At 42.5% G+C, this 21,801-nt stretch overlaps 1 protein-coding gene across 1 annotated transcript in view; it reads left to right on the top strand.

The window, feature by feature from the left end:
- Window positions 1–17,024: 17,024 nt before the first annotated feature.
- LOC147669870 (uncharacterized) overlaps window positions 17,025–21,801 on the top strand; it is a 69,363-nt gene continuing 64,586 nt past the window's right edge. The window contains exon 1 of the mRNA XM_086948187.1: window positions 17,025–17,222. Within this exon, the coding sequence (XP_086804313.1) occupies window positions 17,025–17,222 (198 nt within the window). The remainder of the gene's footprint in view (window positions 17,223–21,801) is intronic.

Below are 21,801 nucleotides of genomic sequence, written 5' to 3'. Positions count from 1 at the left end.
GCGACTCCAGCGCCTTTGGTTCACAACTTCTATGCGTTTGGGAGCCGGCAATGCTTTTCCACATGGAGACCTACTAACATGCTTCTCGCCATGTGGAAAAGCAATCTGATTTACATTTTGAAAGAGAGAACAGATTTCCTTGCTATGGGAGGGTGGGATGGACACCCCGGGACAGTGCAGGAAACGGCCCTCCCACAATACATAAAGCCTCGGGGAGTGGTGCTCCCCGGGGCTTTGGAGACCTTGCAGCCCCCCCCCCAATCATTTCTTTTTGCATCACGGGGAGGTAACGGGCGCTCCAGTGCTCCAGGAGGGGAGGGGCACGCAATCCCCCTCCCACAATACATAAAGCCCCGGAGGGTGGTGCTCCCTGCGGCTTTGGAGACCTTGGACCCCTCCCCCACCATTTTGTTCTTTTTAGCCCCAGGAGGTGACGATCCCCGAGGCTGGGCGGCCCCTCTGGGCCTCACATAAAATGAAATAATTTTGCCCCCGGTATTTGATCCCCGGGGAATAATTATAAAAAAAACTCTGTTTTATTTTATTTATTTTATGGCACAGTCCGCGCACCCTACACGCACCTGCCGGGTTTAAAAATAATAATAATTATGTGCCCCAGGGGTCCTTCTGGGACCCCCTAAGCAGATCTAGAGGGTAAAATTATTTCTACCCAGCCCCCTTTCTTCGTTTTGCACACATATTTCACTGACTTCCTCAGCCTCGCTTATACTGAGGCACAAAATGGCTGCCAACAGTTACTGGTTTTTAATGTTGACAACGACGTGACAGCCAATTAGCATTCAGCGCGTGATCCGAAGGGTGCGCTTATGGTACGATGACAATCCTTGCACACTCTCCGCGGATCCATCGCGCCCATAGATATATAAATGACTTTATCTGTAACTTTCTCAGGAACTACTGAGCAGATTGACACCATATAAGCAAACAGCACAAGTCTGAACAGAGGACTACCTCTTTGCGAAATATGGGTAATTCCATTCAGCCGTTCGGGCTGTAGCTGTGGCTAAAGGTCCTATGGGAATTTTCATAGGGAAAACACATTTTGAGACCCCCTTTTTTCTCAGGCCCCATTTGACGAATCACCCCAAAACCTTAAGGACAGGAGCGGACCAGAGCTGGCCAAAAGTTTGGAAAATATCGCAAAGATTCATCAATCGGTGCCAAAGATATTGGGAATAGAATGCTGCGGATTTCCTATGCATAATAGGTCTTAACTATAACTACCTACTAGCGAGCGCCAGTAGGTAATATATATATATATATGTATATATATATATATATATATATATAACCATAGGTTTTAGGCCATATATAGTTAGGGATTAGCATTTACAAAACCTTAATTTACTCGCACAAAACCATAGAAATTCGCATATATAGTTAGATGCAATAACTATATATTGCGCACCCGCAATCCACTGCTGATGATGTCACATATTACATCATTCATGACATGGTCAGTGACATCACTGATGACATCACTGATGACATCTCAAATGACATCACTGATGACTTCACTGATGACAACATCCAGTGACTGTATGTTTCTGTAAAGTTAAAATATGTCTTACATATTGAAGAATGAGTAGATGTATAAGTGTCTGGATGAAGGATTTAGTAGGTGCATGACTGACTGTATGAGAGAGTGATTAAATGTGTCTCACTGAGTGCATGGGTTAGTGACTAAACTGTCTTAATTTGTGCATCATTATATCTGTTGTTCTATGAAGTGCTGCATGTGTTAATCAGTAGCTATATGAGTAACTATATGGGTTATTGATTGGTTGCCTAAGTATTTCTATGGGAGAGTGAGTGTGTGTGTGGGGGTGGCTGGGAGGTGTGTGACTCTGTGTATACATGTGTGAACAGTTGATTCACTAGAATATGGGTTCAAAACTGCATGTTGAAACAGCTGTATGGGTGGTTGACTGTGTACGAGTGTATTGGTGAGTGAATGGATATCTCAGTGCTACATGTCAAAGTAAGTAAATATGTAAAACACAGTACATGTGAGAGTTCACATATATAAATTACTGTGTATAAGAGCCAGTGAATGTGTGAGTGGCTGAATGGATCATTGAAAACTTGTATCAGGAATTGTATAAGAGAGTAAATATGTGTTAGTATATGTTTGAATAAGTAAGGTGTGTATAACTGTATAGTTGATGAAATGGAGGTGTGATTGATTCAGTGCATGACTGACTAGGTGTGTGAGTAACTCCATGGATGAGTGACAGTCTGTGAGTGTCTGTTTACTCTGAGTGTATCTAAGGTTATATTAGAGTCTGAAGAGGTTGATCGTATTATCACATGATTGATGTCATCAGTGATGTTGTCAGTGATGTCATTTGAGTTGTCATCAGTGATGTCATCAGTGATGAAATCAGTGATGTCATTTGAGATGTCATTTGAGATGTCATCAGTGATGTCATTTGAGATGTCATCAGTGATGTCATCAGTGATGTCACTGACCATGTCATGAATGATGTAATATGTGACATCATCAGCAGTGGATTGCGGGTGCGCGATATTTAGTTATTACATCTGACTATATATGCGAATTTCTATGGTTTTGTGCGAGTAAATTAAGGTTTTGTAAATGCTAATCCCTAACTATATATGGCCTAAAACCTATGGTTTTTTCAGTGAATTTCAATGGTTTTTTAATAGCAAATATCAAAAGCTGTCAAATGTGAAGTACGTGATAGGTAAAAACATTTTCGTATTTATGCACGCTGATGTACTTTGAACGCTGCCCCCCCCTCCCCCCCTCGCTTTTCTCTCAGCAGTACTCTCTCTTTGCAGATAGTGAAGGGTAGTTAACGCAGGCCTTTGCCCCGTTCTAATCCGTCGTGTCTGCTTCTCTCTCCATTTGATTGATTGTTATCCAAGCATTTACTGTTTTAGAATTGGTTCTCTTTGGTTCATTCTCTATTTACAAACAAGCACAGAGTCACAATACTCTGTTTAGTCTTTGCAGATAGTGAAAAATCGTTTTAAAAAACAAAAGGAATCGAGCAAAATCAGTAGGCCACTAATGGGATCTCTTTTTGACCTAGCTAAAATAGAAACATTAAGAACAACCCCTCATGAGAAATACGAAACTAGTGAGATGAACTGAGCTCCACACGATGATGGCTGCAAGACAGCTCGGCTCCGCCACCCACCCCACCCAAAATAATGACAAACCCTATGCAAATATTATAAATATATACAACACACCAGAAAAGTAACAGGGTAAAACATTTTATTAAATAACTATTTACATAACTATTTTATACTTTTAGTTGCCCGATCCGGCTAGCTCAATCGATCGAGCATGAGACTCATGCACTCTGATCTCCTTGGCCTCAGTCAAGCATCAATAGTAAGATTTTCATACATGAGTGTTCGTTCATGGTTTTGGTCCCTGAGTTGCTTCGATGTCACTGCCTTGCACAAATGGCATAAGTCCTGGATGTTGGGTGCCATACTTCAGAGTTCTGAGCAGCGCTTGTAACACTGTCTAAACCTTATTTGCACCTGCTGCAGCTTCACTATTCTCAAAGTAAGTGGGGGCCGTTTGTGGACCTGACTGCATTTGAAAACAATGTGATACAGTACCTCCCTAAACCGCTTGACGGAGGCCCCGAGGGGCGGTGTGATGGCACGGACTCGGAGAAGACGCTTGGCTCCGACCCCCTCCCCAAGTCTTATAGCCCTGGTGTAGCCTGAGATCGCACCCGACATAGGCGGCCGGCTCCCGGGGTCAAGCTGTCTTTGACGTTTTGTAGCCTTTCGAATTCTATCCTTAGACGGCATTGTCTAATTCCCAAATAATCTGCAGTTGAATCTGTGGTGAAATATAATAAAAAAGGTTATTAACCACTATTACCAAACAGTAAATCAATAACAGTAAGAACTAGATTCGACAATGCTATAAAAAAAAAAAGTATGCACAAGGGTGCAGGGGGTATCACTTTGACACCCTCTGACACCCTCAAAACAGGCACAGGTGCCATGTGGCAAGCAAACCAGCCCTAAGGGCAGGTCTGCCTTTCACATGACATAGGTGTGCGAGCACACATGTGCATGCACACCGGAATCGGTATTTTACCATGAAGTTTGATTTCATGCTAAAATACCGATTCGTTAAGGCCTTTGGGACTCAGAAGACTCCCCCCTACATAACAAATTAACAGAATCGGTAAAATTACCGATTCGGTATTTTACCGAACAAATAATTTATCCGATTCTGTAAATGTAGATTTACCTACACGTGGCCTTGGATTTAAGCCCCTACATACCGATTTGCCATTTAACGATCGGAAACGGCCGAAATCGGCCGTAACCGGTCGGTAAATGGCCTGAAACGACCACCTACATCGGGCCCTAAGTGTGCATGCATTTGATTTCAAACAAAGTTTTTAAACCTTTTATGTAAAACAATAATACACCTACATTCATGGGGAACAGACTTAAAATGCCCTAATACACATGAAAACGTTTTTTACCGATTCCTTAAAAGTTCGGTATTTACCGATTCGGTAAATACCGAATCGGTATTTGCTATTGAATCCTATGGGCCTTGAAGCCCATAGGATTCAATTCAAATACCGATTCGGTATTTACCGAATAAGTAAATACCGAATTTGTCAAGGGTGCAGGGGGTATCACTTTGACACCATCTAGCACCCCCAAAACGGGCATGCGTGCAATGTGGCACACAGACATGCCCTAAGGACACGTCTGTCTGTCACATGGCATATGTGTACATGCACAGATGTGCATGTACACAGGAATCGGTATTTTACCATGGATTTGTATTCCATGGTAAAATACCGATTCTGAAAGCCATGTGCCAATGGAAAATTGGCTACCCACATTTCAATCTTGCATTTTCGGTAAAATTACCGAATCTGTAAAATTACCGATTCAGTAAAATTACCGAATCGGTAAAATTACCGATTCGGTAAAATTACCGAAAACGCTACATTTAAGGGCCCCTACATGTCAATGCCCATTTACCGGTCGGTAACGACCGAATTCGGCTGTTACCGATCAGTAAATGGCTATTTTCAGCCACCTAAATCTAGCCCCTACATTCATGGGGAACAGACTTAAAATGCCCTAATACACATGAAAACGTTTTTTTAAGGAACTTGCACCTTTTTTTCAATAACTTTTAACATGGCTATGTAACTCAAACAATCAAAATGAAAATTTGCCAGGCACACATGGGGGCGTATTTACAAGGGCCTTACACTACAAGGAAAATGACTTCAAATGACCAGACACACATGGGGACGTATTTACAAGGCCCTTGAACCCGGGGAAAGTGACTTGAAATTGCTAAGCACACATAGGAGAGTATCTACAATGCCCGTGCAACACTTATGCATCATTTTTTACATGTACACCGTAACATTAACAACACAATTACATCATATATCTGTTCCGCAAAAGCGACGCATTGCAGTAGTCACATCATTTTACCATCAAAAACAATTTCTCCGATTCTGTAAATGTAAATTTACCTACATGTGACCCTGGATTTAGGCGCCTACATACCTTTTCGCCATTTACAGGTCGGAAACGACCAAAATCGTCCGTAACCGGTCGGTAAATGGCCTAAACGACCACCTACATCGGGCCCTAAGTGTGCATGCATTTGATTTCAAACCTTTTATGTAAAACAATAATACACCTATAAATGAAGAATGCAAAATCGCCTTTGAAAGCAGAATGCAAACACTTGACGCAAAACATCATTTTAAATACACTGCTGACTTTCTTATTTACGCAAAAAAGCATACTACTCTTTAACTAAAATATATAAACGATAACTCACCTTTACAAATTCTTTTTGAAATTGAAAACAGTCTCAGAAACACACCAATTATTCTGTACCAGAATTAAAGGTATGCACTCCAGAGGCTGGAACCAACAAAGGCACCGAAACGCTAATATTCAACACACATATCTCTCATGTCAGCCAATAAAAACTCTTCCCTCACTTTTTTCAAATCAACACCCTTCCCCCCTCTGCCCTTTCTACCTCTTTTCCATAGCAACTACCGCCTGCCTGACCTATCATGGCCACAAGTTCACACAACAATGTTTCAAATGAACTCTGAACTCTCAGTACACCTGCTAATCCACTGCAATCTTTCATAACAACATTTTTAAATAACCATTCAAAATACATCTTTCAAAGAACACATCCATACACCCTAACTTTCTGTTTCAGCAATGAAAATACACCAATCACTGCTAATGAATCATTTGCACTTAAACTCCACCGTTTTTTACATTACAAACATCACTATTTCAACTGCCATTTCATTCCCACACTTCATCTGACTGCAGCAAAAACTCCTCTAGCCATGTTTTCAGTCTGGATTCTGGGACATAGCTACATCCACTGGTCTCACAGGTATGCTGATAACAAAAATTTACACAACCTCAATTTACAAAATGTGGAAATCAAATGGATTGGTCGAAGAAGATTGAAATGTCACCAATTGATACCATTGGTGAAAACCTTTTTACATTTGCCAACCCCTGACCTCATAATAGTGCACTGTGGAGGAAACGATTTGGGCACTTTGACTGGGGTAGGTCTGAAAATGCTTTTAAAGGACACCTTTGAGCAATTGATGACACTTTTTCCTCAAACTGCCTTGGTATATTCTAATATATGCCAAAGACAAAAATGGAGGTGGTCCAATCAATTTTGTCCACAAATTGAGAAAACGAGGAAGCATGTAAATAAGTCTGTTTCAGCTTACATGAGGGACCATGGAATGGGCTGCATCTACAACAATAACTTGCGTTACTACATGCAAGATATCTACAGAGGAGATGGCGTGCATTTCTCAGATGAGGGAAACAGAGTTTTCATACTAAATTTAAGAATGTGTATTGGTTCCTACTTATAACTTTCTAGAACATACACAAAACCCAAAAGCTCTTTTCAGAGCTACCTTAACTTAGTGTACTCTTTTAAAATTTCGAATGAACCTTTTTTTTCACTTAATTTCACCTATATGCGCTTCCCGGTACGCTACCCAGTTCGCGTACCTGCAGCTAACCAATCTACCCATTCTGAACATTATTTACCCTCCATCTTGTATCTCAATTCTACCGAAACACAAAATGGAGGACTCCGGTAACACTGCAAGTTCGCATACCGGGAAACGCACTGACAAGCACTCGCTCAAAAAAGGTGGGAAAGTAATTTACAGAAAAACCACTGGAGACACTTTCAACAATTAAACAGTAGCTCATACTACATACCAATTCCTACCATTTTCACAAATTTAGTTGGAATACCATTTAGCCATTTAGCATGTAGAACTCTCTAAAATCCCTGAGGTAAATTACCTCACAAAGCATATCGAAAGTGTTGGAAATGGCAGCCAATTAAAATATTACTTTCAATTTCTACTATTATATCATGACATTTGATTGGTTATGTACCTGAACATATATAAACAAAGAGAGAGAAACACAGCCATTTTGACTACTACTTCGTGAAGTGTAGAACAACAAAAAATCAACTGATAACTTCAAATTATATTTAAAAGGTAAGATATTATTTTTAAAACTGAAGTATGTTCTGTACTGAAAGCTAATTAGAAAAACATTTTCAAACAGTTTTATTCTTTCACTCTGTAATACTTATAGAATAAAATAGACTTCTCTGTTTTAGTTATGGCAGGGCCAGTCCAAGGATTTGCGAGGCCCTGAGCTAAAAGGGAACGTGCGCAAGGCCCCCTCCAAATTACATAACTGGCCACTTACAAGGAGAACATTCACAGACACTGTGGGGGCCCCATTGTCCATCATTTTGACGCCCCCACAGTTTTAACTTTTAATCCACACGCATTTCTCACACCTTCATAGGTGTGAGAATTGATTGTGGTCTAAAAGTTAAAACTGAGGGAGCGCCAAAATGCTGGACAATGGGCCCCCCACAGTGTCTGTGAATGGTCTCCTTGCAATTGAGGGAGTGTCTCCTTCTCCCTCCCCTATACCTCCTGACACCATCCATGAGAGGCCCAAGGAGGGGCCCCCGCCAATGGACCTTAATTGCAGGCGACACCTTTCTTTGTGATAGATCTCCAGGAAAACGAAAGGACACATCACCAATGCGTGGCCCCATGCTGATGGGCTGATGCGAGGCCCTGAACGGCAACCCACTCTGCCCATGCCTAGCGCCGGCCCTGAGTTAAGGATAGAGTTAGACTTCTCTAGTATAATTCAGAATTGACTAAGAGTTTATTTGATAATTTTCTTCATATTTCTACTTCCAATTTGATACCATACACTGCCCAAAGAAAAAAACACTGTTTAAATAACCAAACTGCCTGCCTGTACTGAAACCCAACAGTGCCCTATCTGTACTGATATATTTATTTTTTATGCAATTTACAGCAAGAAAATGGAAGGACAACAAAATGAAATTAATATTTCATTTGAAATTGAAATGGAAAACAATCCTAAAGAAGACAAAGAGGAAATAGACTTTATGGATCACTCTCTGGACCAAGACTTAATTAATTGTGTAGTTGAAATTGAATCATGGAATGAAAAGGAGGACATACCTGATGAATTAATGTTGGAAATTCTTTTAGATTTTGAAAAATCACAACAATAAATTTTTCTTTAAAAATTAAAAATAGTTTGAGACATTGTTCTTTTTTATATGTAAATTATGAAATAGTACCAAAATAGATATAATATAAAGTGAGACTTAAAATATACTGTGCAACTTTTTTGTGTTACATACTAACTTTGTTCATAGTTACTTCCTTTCTCCCACTATATAATCCCCTATGTGTATTTAACATCTCTTTATCATCTCCTGCCACCATGTTGTTTCGGCTTTCCAGACAGACTATGGTATGAATTCCATATACCACAATAACTTCTTTAACAACAAGTAAGATATCTACAAAGGAGACGGCGTTTATTAAATTATAGACTCTACATTGATACCTACATGTAGCTACGTAAATAAAAATAAACAAAAAAAAAACAAAACGAACAATCAATAAACATACAATAAGTTAAAAGTCAATCATTCTTGTTTCCTTATAGTACGCTCCCCAGACTGCTTTCCAGTATGCGAACAGGGCGCACCCCATAAAAACAACTTTTTTTTTTTTTTTTTTTTTGGCCCCGCGGGACACTTTAATATCCCCCTCATCAATCCTAGGGGGTCAGAAGGGGTCTACCTTGCTCCATTTCCTTCATTTCCCCCTTCGTTTTGGCCTCCTCTTGTCTCTCGATCATACCGAGAGACAAGATGGCGGCCGCTACGGACTGTTTAGAATGTTGACAGACACCGGAGAACCAATCAGCTTCGCTTCGCAAAGCTCCGTTACGCGAAAAGTACGCGATCTGGAGCGCTATCTAGGACGCTGTCACAGATATATCTCTTTTTTAAACGTTAATTTCTCAAAATCCACTGGAGCACATATATTGAGACCCAGCAAAGGCACATCGGGCAAACAGTCCCTACAATTTTGCCAAGTTTCGTGTAAATCCATTCAGCCGTTCGAGCTAAAAGTGAGGCCAAAGGCCCTATGGACAAATGAATGGGAAAAACGCGTTTTGGGACCCCCCTTTTTTCTCGGCCCCCCCTTGACGAAACCCCCCCAGGGGCTGATCAGAAACAAAATGTGCCATTTTCCTGAAAATTTCAGCCGATTCTGTCCACAAACGCTAAAGTTATTAGACATAGAATTTTCAAAAGTTCCATAGAGAAAAAATCCTAACTATATCTACCTACTGGCGACCGCCAGTAGGTAATATATATATATATATATATATATATATATATATATTACCTACTGGCGGTCGCCAGTAGGTAGTTATAGTTAGGATTTTTTTCAATGTTAAATCTCACAATTCTATTCGGAATAACTTTGGCGCCGGTTGACGAATCTGCCTCAAAATTTCCTCAAAATGGCCTCGTCGAGCTCCGGTCCTTCCCTTAAAGTTTGGGGGGGATGCGTTAAGCGGGGGCCGAGATAAAAGGGGGGTCCCTAAACGCGTTATCCCCATGTTAATTTCCATAGGGCGTCGACCTCACTTTTAGCCCGAATGGCTGAATGGATTTACACCAAACTTGGCAAAATTGTAGGAACTGGTAGCCCGATGTGCCTTTGCTATGTCTCAAGATATGTGCTCCAGTGGATTTTGAGTAATTTAGGTTCAAATAAATATATATATATATATAGGCGCACCCCGGTACGCGCACCGGGGAGCGCACCGGGCGTGCTAGGCGACTTGCGCACAGAAAGCTGATTGGCTCACGGGTGTCTGTAAACATTCGAAACAGTCCGGAGCGGCCGCCATCTTGTGTCTCGGTAGGATCAAGACACAAGAGGTGGCATAAAAAAGGGGGAAATTACTATAAGGGGGCAGGGTAGACCCCCCCTGACCCCCTAGGTTTGATGTGGGGGCTAAAATAGGGTCCCGCGGGGCATTTAAAAAAAAAACATTTTCAATTTGCGCAGGGGGAGCGCCCGGTACGCGCACCGGGGAGCGCACCGGGGAGCGAAGCATGGGGAAAATCCAGGGCCTTATTTATGAAGGCCTTGCGACAGTTTTGCGCCGCCGGTGGTCACTTTTTGTGACGCACCAGCGGTGTAAAAAATGCGCCTCGTTGCGCTATATTTAAAAAGTGATGCATCTAGGTAGATGGGTCACTTTTTAAAACCCTGCGCCACATTATACCTGCGCCAGGTATCATGTATGCAGAGGGGGCGTTCCCCCGCAAAAAGCCTCATAATAGTGACGCAGTGAAATCTATGAGATTTCACTGCGTCACTTTTAGGACGCTGCTGCGTCAAAATCTTGCACCTGCCTAACAGCAGGCGTAAGACTGACGCAAGACCTTTCACATGGGGCTTTCCCCATGTGAAAGGACGCATTACTGGAGTTGCGTCACTTTTGTGACACACTCCAGCAATGCGTCACTTTTGCGCTTACAGATACATCAGAAATACTGACATATCTGTAACTCCTTGCGACATGATTCGTCATACATTAAATATGACACATCAGGAATGTCGTAAGGAGTGCGCACCGAAAAGTGACGCATCGCTGTTTTCACGCAGCGATGCGTCACTTTTCAGAAATGAGGCCCCCAGTTTATTCACTGTGTCACCTCTATGACCCTTTCTTGCGTCAATACGTCCCTTTTGCATACATTACACCTGACGTAGGAATAATGTGGCGCAGGGGCTTACAAAGTGACGCAACTACCTAGATGCGTCACTTTGTAAATATGACTGAATAAGGTGCATTTTTTACAGCACTGGTGCGTCACAAAAAGTGACGCTCCGGTGGCATTAAAGTGATGCATGGCCTCATAAATGAGTCCTTCAGTCTTCTACTCATGCATCATATTAAATTTATGACGTATTATGTTGGAAGTTCTTTTAGACATGTTAGTATTTCAGACGTATCTGTAGGCGCAAAAGTGAAGCATTGCTGGAGTGTGTCACAAAAATGAAGATACTCCAGCAATGCATCCTTTCACATGGGGCCAAGCCCCATGTGAAAGGGCCTGCACGCCTGCTGTGAAACAGGCGTAATATTTGGAAGCAACAGCGTCATAAAAGTGACGCGGTGATATGTCATAGATTTCACTGCGTCACTTCTACGACCCTTTCTTGCATCAATACGTCCCTTTTGCATATATTACACCTGATGTAGGAATAATGTGGCGCAGGGGCTTACAAAGTGACGCAACTACCTAGATATGTCACTTTGTAAATATGACTGAATAAGGTGCATTTTTTACAGCACTGGTGCGTCACAAAAAGTGACGCTCTGGTGGTGTTAAATTGACGCATGGCCTCAGAAATGAGTCCTTCAGTCTTCTACTCATGCGTCATATTAAATTTATGACGTATTATGTTGGAAGTTCTTACAGATATGTCAGTATTTTAGACGTATCTGTTAGCGCAAAAGTGATGCATTGCTGGAGTGTGTCTCAAAAATGAAGCAACTCCAGCAATGTATCCTTTCACATGGGGCCAAGCCCCATGTGAAAGGGCCTGCACGCCTGCTGTGAAACAGGCGTAAGATTTGGACGCAACAGCGTCATAAAAGTGACGCAGTGATATCTCATAGATTTCACTGCGTCACCTCTACGACCCTTTCTTGCGTCAATACGTCCCTTTTGCATACATTACACCTGACGTAGGAATAATGTGGCGCAGGGGCTTACAAAGTGACGCATCTACCTAGATGCGCCACTTTGTAAATATGACTAAATAAGGTGCATTTTTTACTGGACTGATGCGTCACAAAAAGTGACGCTCTGGTGGCGTTAAAGTGACGCATGGCTTCATAAATGAGGCCTTCAGTCTTCAACTCCAGCAATGCATCTTTTCTTACCCTTCCACACCCCCGTTACTATTCAACATTTTCTTTGAATATCAACATTCTCCATATTCACTCTTCTTCTCCTTACTTTCCTTCCCAACACTCACCTTCTTTCAGTCCCCCTACTTCACTTCCTTTCTCCTCTCATACCTTTCTGTTCTTTCTTACTCATTTTCCCTTCCATTATCAATGCACTCCATTTCACTTACTCTTTTTCATTTTTTTAAGAATATAGCTCTTTGATGAGAATTGGAGGTAGTTCTGAAAAGAACTTTTTGTTTTCTTCTTTTTTCAAATCAGGAACAAAAACAGGGAATGGAAACTGCTCAACAGGAGCAAAAAAAACTAAAAAAATTAGGGGTGGGAAGGGCAGTGATGGTTCTCCAATGCTTGAACCATGAGCTGGACCCTTTGCTCCCCATAGGTAAGGAGTTGATTGCAGTATCTGCAGCTCAGGACACCATTGTTAAAAGCAGGTTGAATATTTGGTACGAGCTCCTGCGATTTCCCCCTCCCAGAAGTAGTTGCTCCTCCGGTGGATGTCGAGGCTCTTCACTGGGAACCTCTTGTGCCAGAGCCCTGACACTTTCCCGGGCAAAATTCTGGGGGTGCCTCCTCTCCACATGCCGGATCATCGTAAAGTTCCCAAAAGAGTATTTTTTTTTGGGGTCACCCCGTGACAGGACTTGTTTGCAAATCCTGCACTCCACTTTTGGAGCATTCACCTTTTTCTGGTTAGGTGGTATTTAAAAAAAATTCAAAATAAAATGCTCCTTCACCTTTGGCTGAGGAGGCTCTTCATTGATGAATTCAGGCTCTTCATCACTGCTGGATTCTCTGGCAGCCATGGTAAACCGAGAAAGATCCAGGAGCAAAAAACAGGTCTTTCAGTCACAAAAGTGAAAGAAGAAGTGAAGGAAATGGGTGGGGTTTTCATTCTTTGTAAAAAAAACTGTTAGCAACCAATGAAAAGTGTTATTTTCAGGTCACATGACTTGACGCGCTGACGCTGCGTGCACTGGAGCGCTCCGGGTGCGCACACGCGGCGCGAACGTAGGCGCTTCCGGGGGCGCTTACGCTGCGCACCGAAGTGACATCTTCATAGTTTCACGGAAATGCAAAATCAAAAACTGCTTTTATTTGTATGGTACGAAATGTTTTGCGTTATTATTAACTTTTCATTCATATTTTTTTCACAAACTAAAGTAGCGCTCTGGGTGCGCTTTCCGGAGAGCTTACCGGAGCGCGCACCCAGAGCGCCCCAGGAAAAAATGATTAAAAAAAAAAAACTTACTAATTAATACTTACACAAAACAGCAAATTTATTAAAAAAACATAGGTTAGAAACTCGATATAGAAAGGAATTAGCATTTAAAAAACCTATGAAATTCACTGAAAAAAACCATAGGTTTCACACCAGTTATAGTTAGGAATTAGCATTTAAAAAACCTATTAAATTCACTGAAAAAACTATAGGTTTCACACCAGTTATAGTTAGCTGGAAATTTTACTGACATAAAACCATTGAAATTCCCATGTTATAGTTAGTTGGACTCACTATAACTTGCGCGCCTGCAATGCACTGCTGATGACGTCACATATTACATCACTCATGACATGGTCAGTGACATAACTCATGACATCACTGATGACACCATCCTTGTGACAGAGTGACAGACCTCCTTTCAGTGTAATGTAAGCCTTGAAACACATATTCAAAATTAGTATTTAACATTTTCAAAAAAATGGAGATACCCATACCAGTTACAACAAACAATTCAGTAATTCCACCATCTATATACACATCCACTCATTCACCAACAGTTCTATATAGTCACTCATACATATACTCACTCATTATATTTAGTGATACACCTATACATCCTGTTACACTTCGACAGTCATCCAAAAGTTACTCACACACATATTCACACATGCAAAAAAACTATTGAAAATCCATTTATTTTCATATACAGCTATACACACACTACCACTTTACTTCTAAGGAAACTTACACATACTTACTCTCTTAAACAATCACTTATAGAAACACATACTTATTTAAACAGGAACTCTTACAATCTCTCACTCTCATATATAGTACTTGTGGTCTGATAACTGTCTCATAGCCTCCTGTTGGTAATATTCACTAGTTGACAATACCACATTACCCCCCTTGTCAGAGGGCTTTATAATGATCTTGTTATCCCCCATAAGATCTCGTAAGGCTCTCCTTTGTGATTCTGTGATGTTGTGGCTAGTAGGAGTCATTCTCTTCCTGTATTTAATCAGATCCAGGGTCATAGCCTCTGTGAAGGTGTCAATCGCATCCCATGGTGATTGAGGAACAAAGGTGGACTTTGGCTTAAACTGAGTTTCCTCCCTTTCTTGTTCTATGCCTTGTAACAGGGCTCGTTGTACCATATCCTCATTCATGATATTACAAGGATTTCCTTCTTGCTCCATTCTTAGATAGTTCATGGCTTCAAATCCTGGCAGATCCCTGCCACTCAGAGCATCTGTAGCTGTCAATCTAGACCCCTGTTTGGTCGTATCTTTCGTGTGCGGTCTCATTTTGAAGTATTTATGAAGTTTCATTTTCCTCGCAATTCGGAAAAGATCAATTTTAGTCTGAGTGAGCTCCATGTTGTTACTAGGGCAGAATGTTAAGCCCAATTCCAAAAGTTTACGTTCAGTATATATATATATACTAGCAGCCCGCCCCAACGTTGCCTGGGGCAGAAAGAGGCTGGGGCAGCATTTGAGGCTTGCGTGCACTCCCGCCCCGGCCCCCGCCCGCCACGACATTGTCTGAGTCCCGGAGCCTGCGCCTTACCCTCCCGCCCCGGCCCCCTCCCTGCCCGGCCCCCTCCCGCCCGTGTCCCGGAGAGCCTGATCCTTACCTCAGCCGCCGGTCCCGATCCAGGCGCCCTGCCCGCACAGGCCGCCACTTCGCCCAGCAGCAAGCAGGGCCGCGGCTGTCCTCCCAGCAGGTCGCGATCTTCGCCGCCATTTCGGGAAGTGTTCAGGAAGTGTTGGGAGCGCAAATGATGTCATCACGCAGACGTAGCGGCTGGCGCTACTTGCAAGGGACTACTTTATTTTTATTTCTAAATTTTTTAAACAACGTATATTTTTTATTTTTAATAGCCTATGTCCTTCTGCTTGCCCTGAGGTTTTCAAAGATATCTTGGGTGTTTTGATTGGTGGTGTACTTTTCGAGTTTATCTGGCTCAAAGGACACAGTTCTCTTTATAATAGTAGTATAGATATACATATATAGGCATACATTTACAAAGAAGGCTACATTTACTTAACATTATTGATAGCAGAATGACAGAACCTCCACCCTGAGCCCCCTGCCCTTCTTCCCACCCTGTCTCCCCTCTGCTGGGAGCATGCAGCCGAATTCCTCCTGTGGTGCCTGACTGGAAAATAATTGCTTAATGTTTTTTTCAGTCTTCTTGGGCACCTACCGCATACCATTCAAATTTCCTTACAATTACAGTTACCTTACCTTTGTCCCCAAAAATTTGGACAAGTATTTACACTGAAGAAATGTGTCAGGACACCGAGACAGTCCACTAAAAACTGCGACTATCCGGGGCAACCCGGGTCGTCTGGTCTCCCTATCTGGGATGGGATGAAGAACTGGAAAAAAATGCTGGGATGTTGCCAGCCGTTTCACATGCGAAAAGGTTAACGATATTTGGTTCTTGCTTGCTATGAAACTCTCTGCCACGATTATATAGAGCTTCAGCATATCTCTTGCCATGAGATGAATGAGAGGTGGCCAATTGAGGAATGACGTTATGGGGTGCAAATAGGTTTGGGATCTGAGAGAGCTTTGATGCAGGGGTAGAGAGTGGGTTAAACAAGAATGACAGGGTAAAGAAAAGTCATGGGAGAATAAGAGGACAATACTACAGTAATCAAGGAAGGACAGCTAACAAACAAGAACACTGAGGGCCCGATTACAACTTTTGGCAGTGCGTGAACGGGAAGTACGTCAACCCCCATGCTTTCGCACCGTTAAAGCCGTGTGAGCACTGCCCGCCAGATTATGAGTGTTTCCTGTGTCTGGCAGGCATTTCTTTGGTGGTTCCATGGTGTGCCTCTTCAAAAATGTGTCGCAATCAGAACATAGAAGCCGTACCTGCCTTGCATGGACTTGTGCAGTCCAAGCAGTGCAGGTACTGGGGTGCATGCACACAGGGGAGCACAACATGTGCCCCTCTGCATGCATTCCATGGCCCAGAAGCCTTTGTTTGCTCTCCGCCACGGTTTTCATGGAGGAGGAACTGCCATGAAAACCGTGAGGAGAGGAGACTCGCAATATACTTGGGGGGACGGCAGCGGTCCTGCCAAGCGTATTGCAGCCACGATACTGCTGTGCCTCTGCCAGTGATCTCTGTTCCCTGGCAGTTGCAGCAGTGCAATGGCGATTCGACTGACCAACTTGTAATCGGGTAGTCGGACCGCTCTTGCAGTGCTGTCTGGACCACCACTGCTGCACCACTGAGAGTCTGGTGGTCCGTGACCAGAATCATATTAAGGCCCTAAGATGCGCCAATGGTTCAGCACAGCTTCAAAACGGAAATGCAGACCTTGATATAATGCATGTGCGTTTAATGAATAAACTATCATATAAAGTGTTACCAGCTGCCAAAGTCACACTACAAGTTCTGCAAGTTCCACCCAGATACCACAAGAACTTCAGCAGCATTGTAGCTGTAATTTACCCAGTCTACCCAGAAAAAAAACACGACCATGACACCAGATCACTCATGATACAACAAGAACACACCAATGTGGTATGAGCACAGAAGTAATGTACAGAATGTAACAGCAAAATAGCCCCAAAGCACGGTCCATGAGAGCCGTGGGTGTGCAACACCAGATCACATCCGATGGAAGATTCACTCAAACGCCACATGAGCAAATGCATCAGAACAAAATCATTACATTTTATTTTTCACACTGAATTCCATAGTAACGTAAAGACAAAAAAGATATACTTTTTTTTTGTTTTTAATACCGCCATCTCGCCAGGCCCTACAGCAATGGAAGCGGGCCGCCTGTCTCGGTGCGGCAGACTGTGCTGTCTGTGCAGCTTTGCTAGGTGAGGCTAAGCACCGAGACGGAAGGTCCTACAAATGGTGGATTTGCTCTTCGTAAATCCTTGAAGCTTATCGCGCCATTTGGGCCCGGTTTGATCCAGCGGCGAGCTGGAGACACCGGTGACAATAAAGAGCCATCTGGCAAAGTGACGGGACAAGCAAACAATGGGCAGCAGAAGTGAAAAGAGCGGCAATGGTTTCCACAAACATGCCAAATACCATAAACTGTTTAACTTCGCAGCTTCCTCTCCAGCGAAAGAAACAAACGCGTCTGCGCCTGCTGCGTCGTCCGTCTATTATTTCTCCTTTTAGAGCTGTAAATGTCTCGGACTTACGTTTTTAGTACGATATATGCAGAGGAGTTGTCACGAGAGGGAAAAAAGGCAAAAGTGTCCAGACTTCGCGTTTCGTAGGCCCTTTACTGTCAGGGTGATGTACTGGAAGTCTTTATTTCCTGAAGCCCGGGCCTCTCGGTGGCTCTTTCTCCTCCCAGCCTGTTCTCATGCCTTTCTCATCACCTGCTGAGGCCCTGATCCTTGACAGAGCAGACGAGCAGCAGGGGACAATTAGAGAGGAGTTCAGCCTTTGATCATTTGACCATATGTGAATGCAACAGCTGACCACATGTTCCAAAAGACAACTAACTTTAAAGTATTTTAAAAATCCACAAAGCGGGCATGGCTACCCCGATTTACATTTTAATTATTTAGCACAATGCCCCATTCAAAGTTGAAAAAATGTTCGAAATGTAACATCTGCAAAAAATCGTCCACCCCAACAAATATCACGTTTTTCGTTTTCTAATATACTCTTTCTTAAAATGACCACTGAATTACCTCTGTATACTCATCAATGCCTGTATTTTGCTATCCAATAAAGTATTTATATTGTCTGCCTCTAATTAAACAAGGATTACATACATCCCATGCTTTTCATGTTGAAGCTGTTTACCTGTGATTTTATTGCAAAAAATGTTTTAGCTCTTTTTTTTAACTATCGCCATTAATCCACATTTTGTGTCTTCAAAAGGCAGATTACACATTATTACATTTCTCTCCCATTGCTGTCTGACGATTGTATTTTTAATTGTATGGCCTCATTGTTGAAAAATAATGCTGGGGGCAAATTTCTGTGCTGTTTTCCTTAGCGTAATTTGTTATCAATTGTGGAGATATGCTATCTTGTTTGTCGTGTTCACCAACTTGGAAATCTGCATATTTATTAGGAAGCTATTTACTTTCAAACAAGGAGGTAATAAAAAAATAACAGTGACTGTTTGGACACCCATCGTCTTAAGGAACTGTCCCCATGTACCACGTGAAGATCCTATAGAAATTGAGGACGCCAGGTATGCCCTTCAAAACTGAAGGTTTGTGCCTATGAATGAAGGGTTTTTGGTTACGGAGAAGGAAACTCGGCAACGCACTTCTTGTCTAGGTAATTAATGACACTCCCTTACATTCGATAATAATAATAATTTGCATTTTATTTTTCATGAAGAGTAAAAGTTTTGCTAACTGTTACTAAGTACAATACAAGTTCACGTGCAGTAGTTTCTTTAATTCCTACTGGCATCAAAGAACAATGCTTTGCATGTTGTAATATGATTTACACTAAGCTGTGTCAAAATATCGATAACAGAAGCATTGTTCTACCAAAAAATCAAAGACCAAAATATCGAGAAGTAAAAATGCCCATGGATTAGTATAGATTTACTCTTCTTAACTCCTCATCCATGTACCTTGAAGATAAACATATTTTTAAGTTACATGAACGTTGAGTCAAGTAAAGTAAATGTATACTTATCTGTATATACATACTATGTTGCTAATTGGTCCTCGATATTTTCTCCAAGATATTCTGGTAGCACAATATTCTGGAACCCATATTAAGGTGCAATATTGTCTTAATACCAAGCACTGCACAATTTACTTCCAGCAGTTTAAATGTCGCCGACAAAAAACTGCTTATTTGAGCCCCTGTTAAATGCAGTGCTAACCCAAATATACAGTATATGTGAGTGCGGTGGTTCATGTAGGGACTTAACGCTTAGGCCGAATTTAATTCTTAGCAGAGAAGGAACTCCATTGACACACAGCAGAGTTCCATCCCTGACAAGACCAAGACTATCGTCTTTGTGCCCAATTTAAATGCTGGCGGACCACAGTTTGACGACAGTGAAGGCTACTCTGTCTCTGCCATGGTCAAGCTTCTCCGATGGCCCAGTAAAAGTAAGCTCCATCAGAGGTTTGGCGATATATCCATCCACCTAATTTAGATTGTTGGATATACACCAGTTTTTCAATGCCTGTCACCACCAGGAAAATCTGGCAGTAAGGGTCATTTTAAAGTGCTCAAAGCCATCTCACCATGGGAGGAAACTCCCATGGCAAAGGCAGGATATTTCTTTAGTTAAAAAAAAAATGAAAATCCCGCTTTGGGTTTTATTTTAGAAAAAAAAAAACTTTGTAACTTTGCTATACTGCTACGTCATTGTGATGGAGACATATCGAAAAATTGCAATGCATTGAAAGGAACCACCATGAAGCAGTTCCTGCCAAAGCTAAAAATATCCGCTGGGCAGGCGAACATTTCTAAATTTGGATTTGGCCAAGTACATTTCTCCGTCGCCCTTGTGGCGGGAGGGCTGACAGCTACAATTTAAATCAATCCCTTAGTTATTATTTCGTTGAATATATTGAAAACAAAGAGATCTTTCAGCACAAAATAGGAAGAACACATTCTGTTTTATTGTATTCGACTAGGTCAAGTTTACCGAAATAATATTTATTACTGGCACCAGTTGCTGACGTATGGCTTTGCATATCTACAGTAAGTCAGTGGAAAAAATACAGTTGATTCCAAATGTTGGTCAATGATGTTTACTGGTGCTCTTTGGTTTCAATTTCATTATGATTCTACTGGGTCTATATAGACAAATCCAAAGCCCATATGCCGCGACTGGGCTAGTAGAAAACAATTGTCACTAAGAAACCCTTTGTAATTAGTCGGCTGGCATTTACACCAGATTATTTCAAATCAATCTATATCAATTCAGATCTGCTTGCATTCGATTTGCTAAGAATTACCAATTTTTTAAATAGCAGATAAATGTAACAATGTAAGGCCAAGGTGCAGAGGTGTTAATTCAGCAGCCCCAGAATTAATGATACTGTTAACTCAGGGGGTGTTGGATTAAGTAGGGGTATGAGGTGAACTCTAACAAATTTGGATTTGATAGTTGGGCCTGCAGTCTGCAGACCCGATGGACATGAAAAACTACCGGCCCATCTCTATCCTTCCCTTCGCAGCCAAAGTCACAGAGAAGATCGCCAATGCCTTGCTGACTAACTTCATCGAAGAGAACGCCTTCCTCCACTCCTCCCAATCCGGATTCCGTGGTAACTGCAGCACAGAGAGCGCCTGACTCATTTGCACACTCCTCGACCAAGGCCAGACTGTGGCCCTCATCCTTCTAGACCACTCAGCAGCCTTCAACAACGTCTCCCACCGCACTCTGGCAACCAGACTCATAGGGAACCGCCCTTGACTGGCTCTGCTCCATCCTCGCCGGAAGAACCCAAAGGATCAGACTCCTGCCTTTCCTCTCTGAACCCACAGAGATCAACTGCGGAGTTACCCAAGGATCGTCGCTCAGTCCCAGACTCTTCAATATCTACATGCCCCCCTCGTCGCCATCGTCAGACTACATAAACTCAGCATAGTTTCCTACCGTGTCGACATACAGCTCTTCTTCTCCCTCACGAAGAACCCTGAAGACACCAGACCTGGCTTCCAGGAAGGAATGAAAGACGTTGCAGCTTGGATGTGCAGCAGCTTTCTGAAGCTCAATTCGGAGAAGATAGACGTCCTCATCCTTGTACTCACCCCCTCAGTCTGGGACAACACAGGGGTTAGAGGCGGCAGACCCGGAAGCTGAGATCGGCCCTGGACCAGGGTTCAATTCCCCGCCTCGGCGGGTCTTGGGCTCAAAAATTCCATGGACTCGATAATTCTCGCTCCGGTGCCTTCTCGACTCACGGGTTCACACTCTGCGACTCTGGGCAATAGCTTGCTTAATCTCCACAACAGCCCCTCACGGCGGGATGCCTGGCTTTCACCTTGTGGATACCCTGCGAGGGTTATCTCACAGGGGAATACCAGGACGGGTTCCCTAAGCAAGCGCCGGGAAACCCACTGCGGGTAGCTGTGCGCTATATAAGCTCAAATACATTTACATTTAACACTTGGTGGCCCACCGCCCTTGGCAACC

This window comes from Lissotriton vulgaris, unplaced genomic scaffold (genome assembly GCF_964263255.1).
Source record: "Lissotriton vulgaris unplaced genomic scaffold, aLisVul1.2 SCAFFOLD_598, whole genome shotgun sequence".
In the NCBI taxonomy this organism is placed as follows: domain Eukaryota; kingdom Metazoa; phylum Chordata; class Amphibia; order Caudata; family Salamandridae; genus Lissotriton; species Lissotriton vulgaris.
Note: the sequence above shows the minus strand (reverse complement) of the source record. Positions and strands in the feature narration are given on the sequence as shown.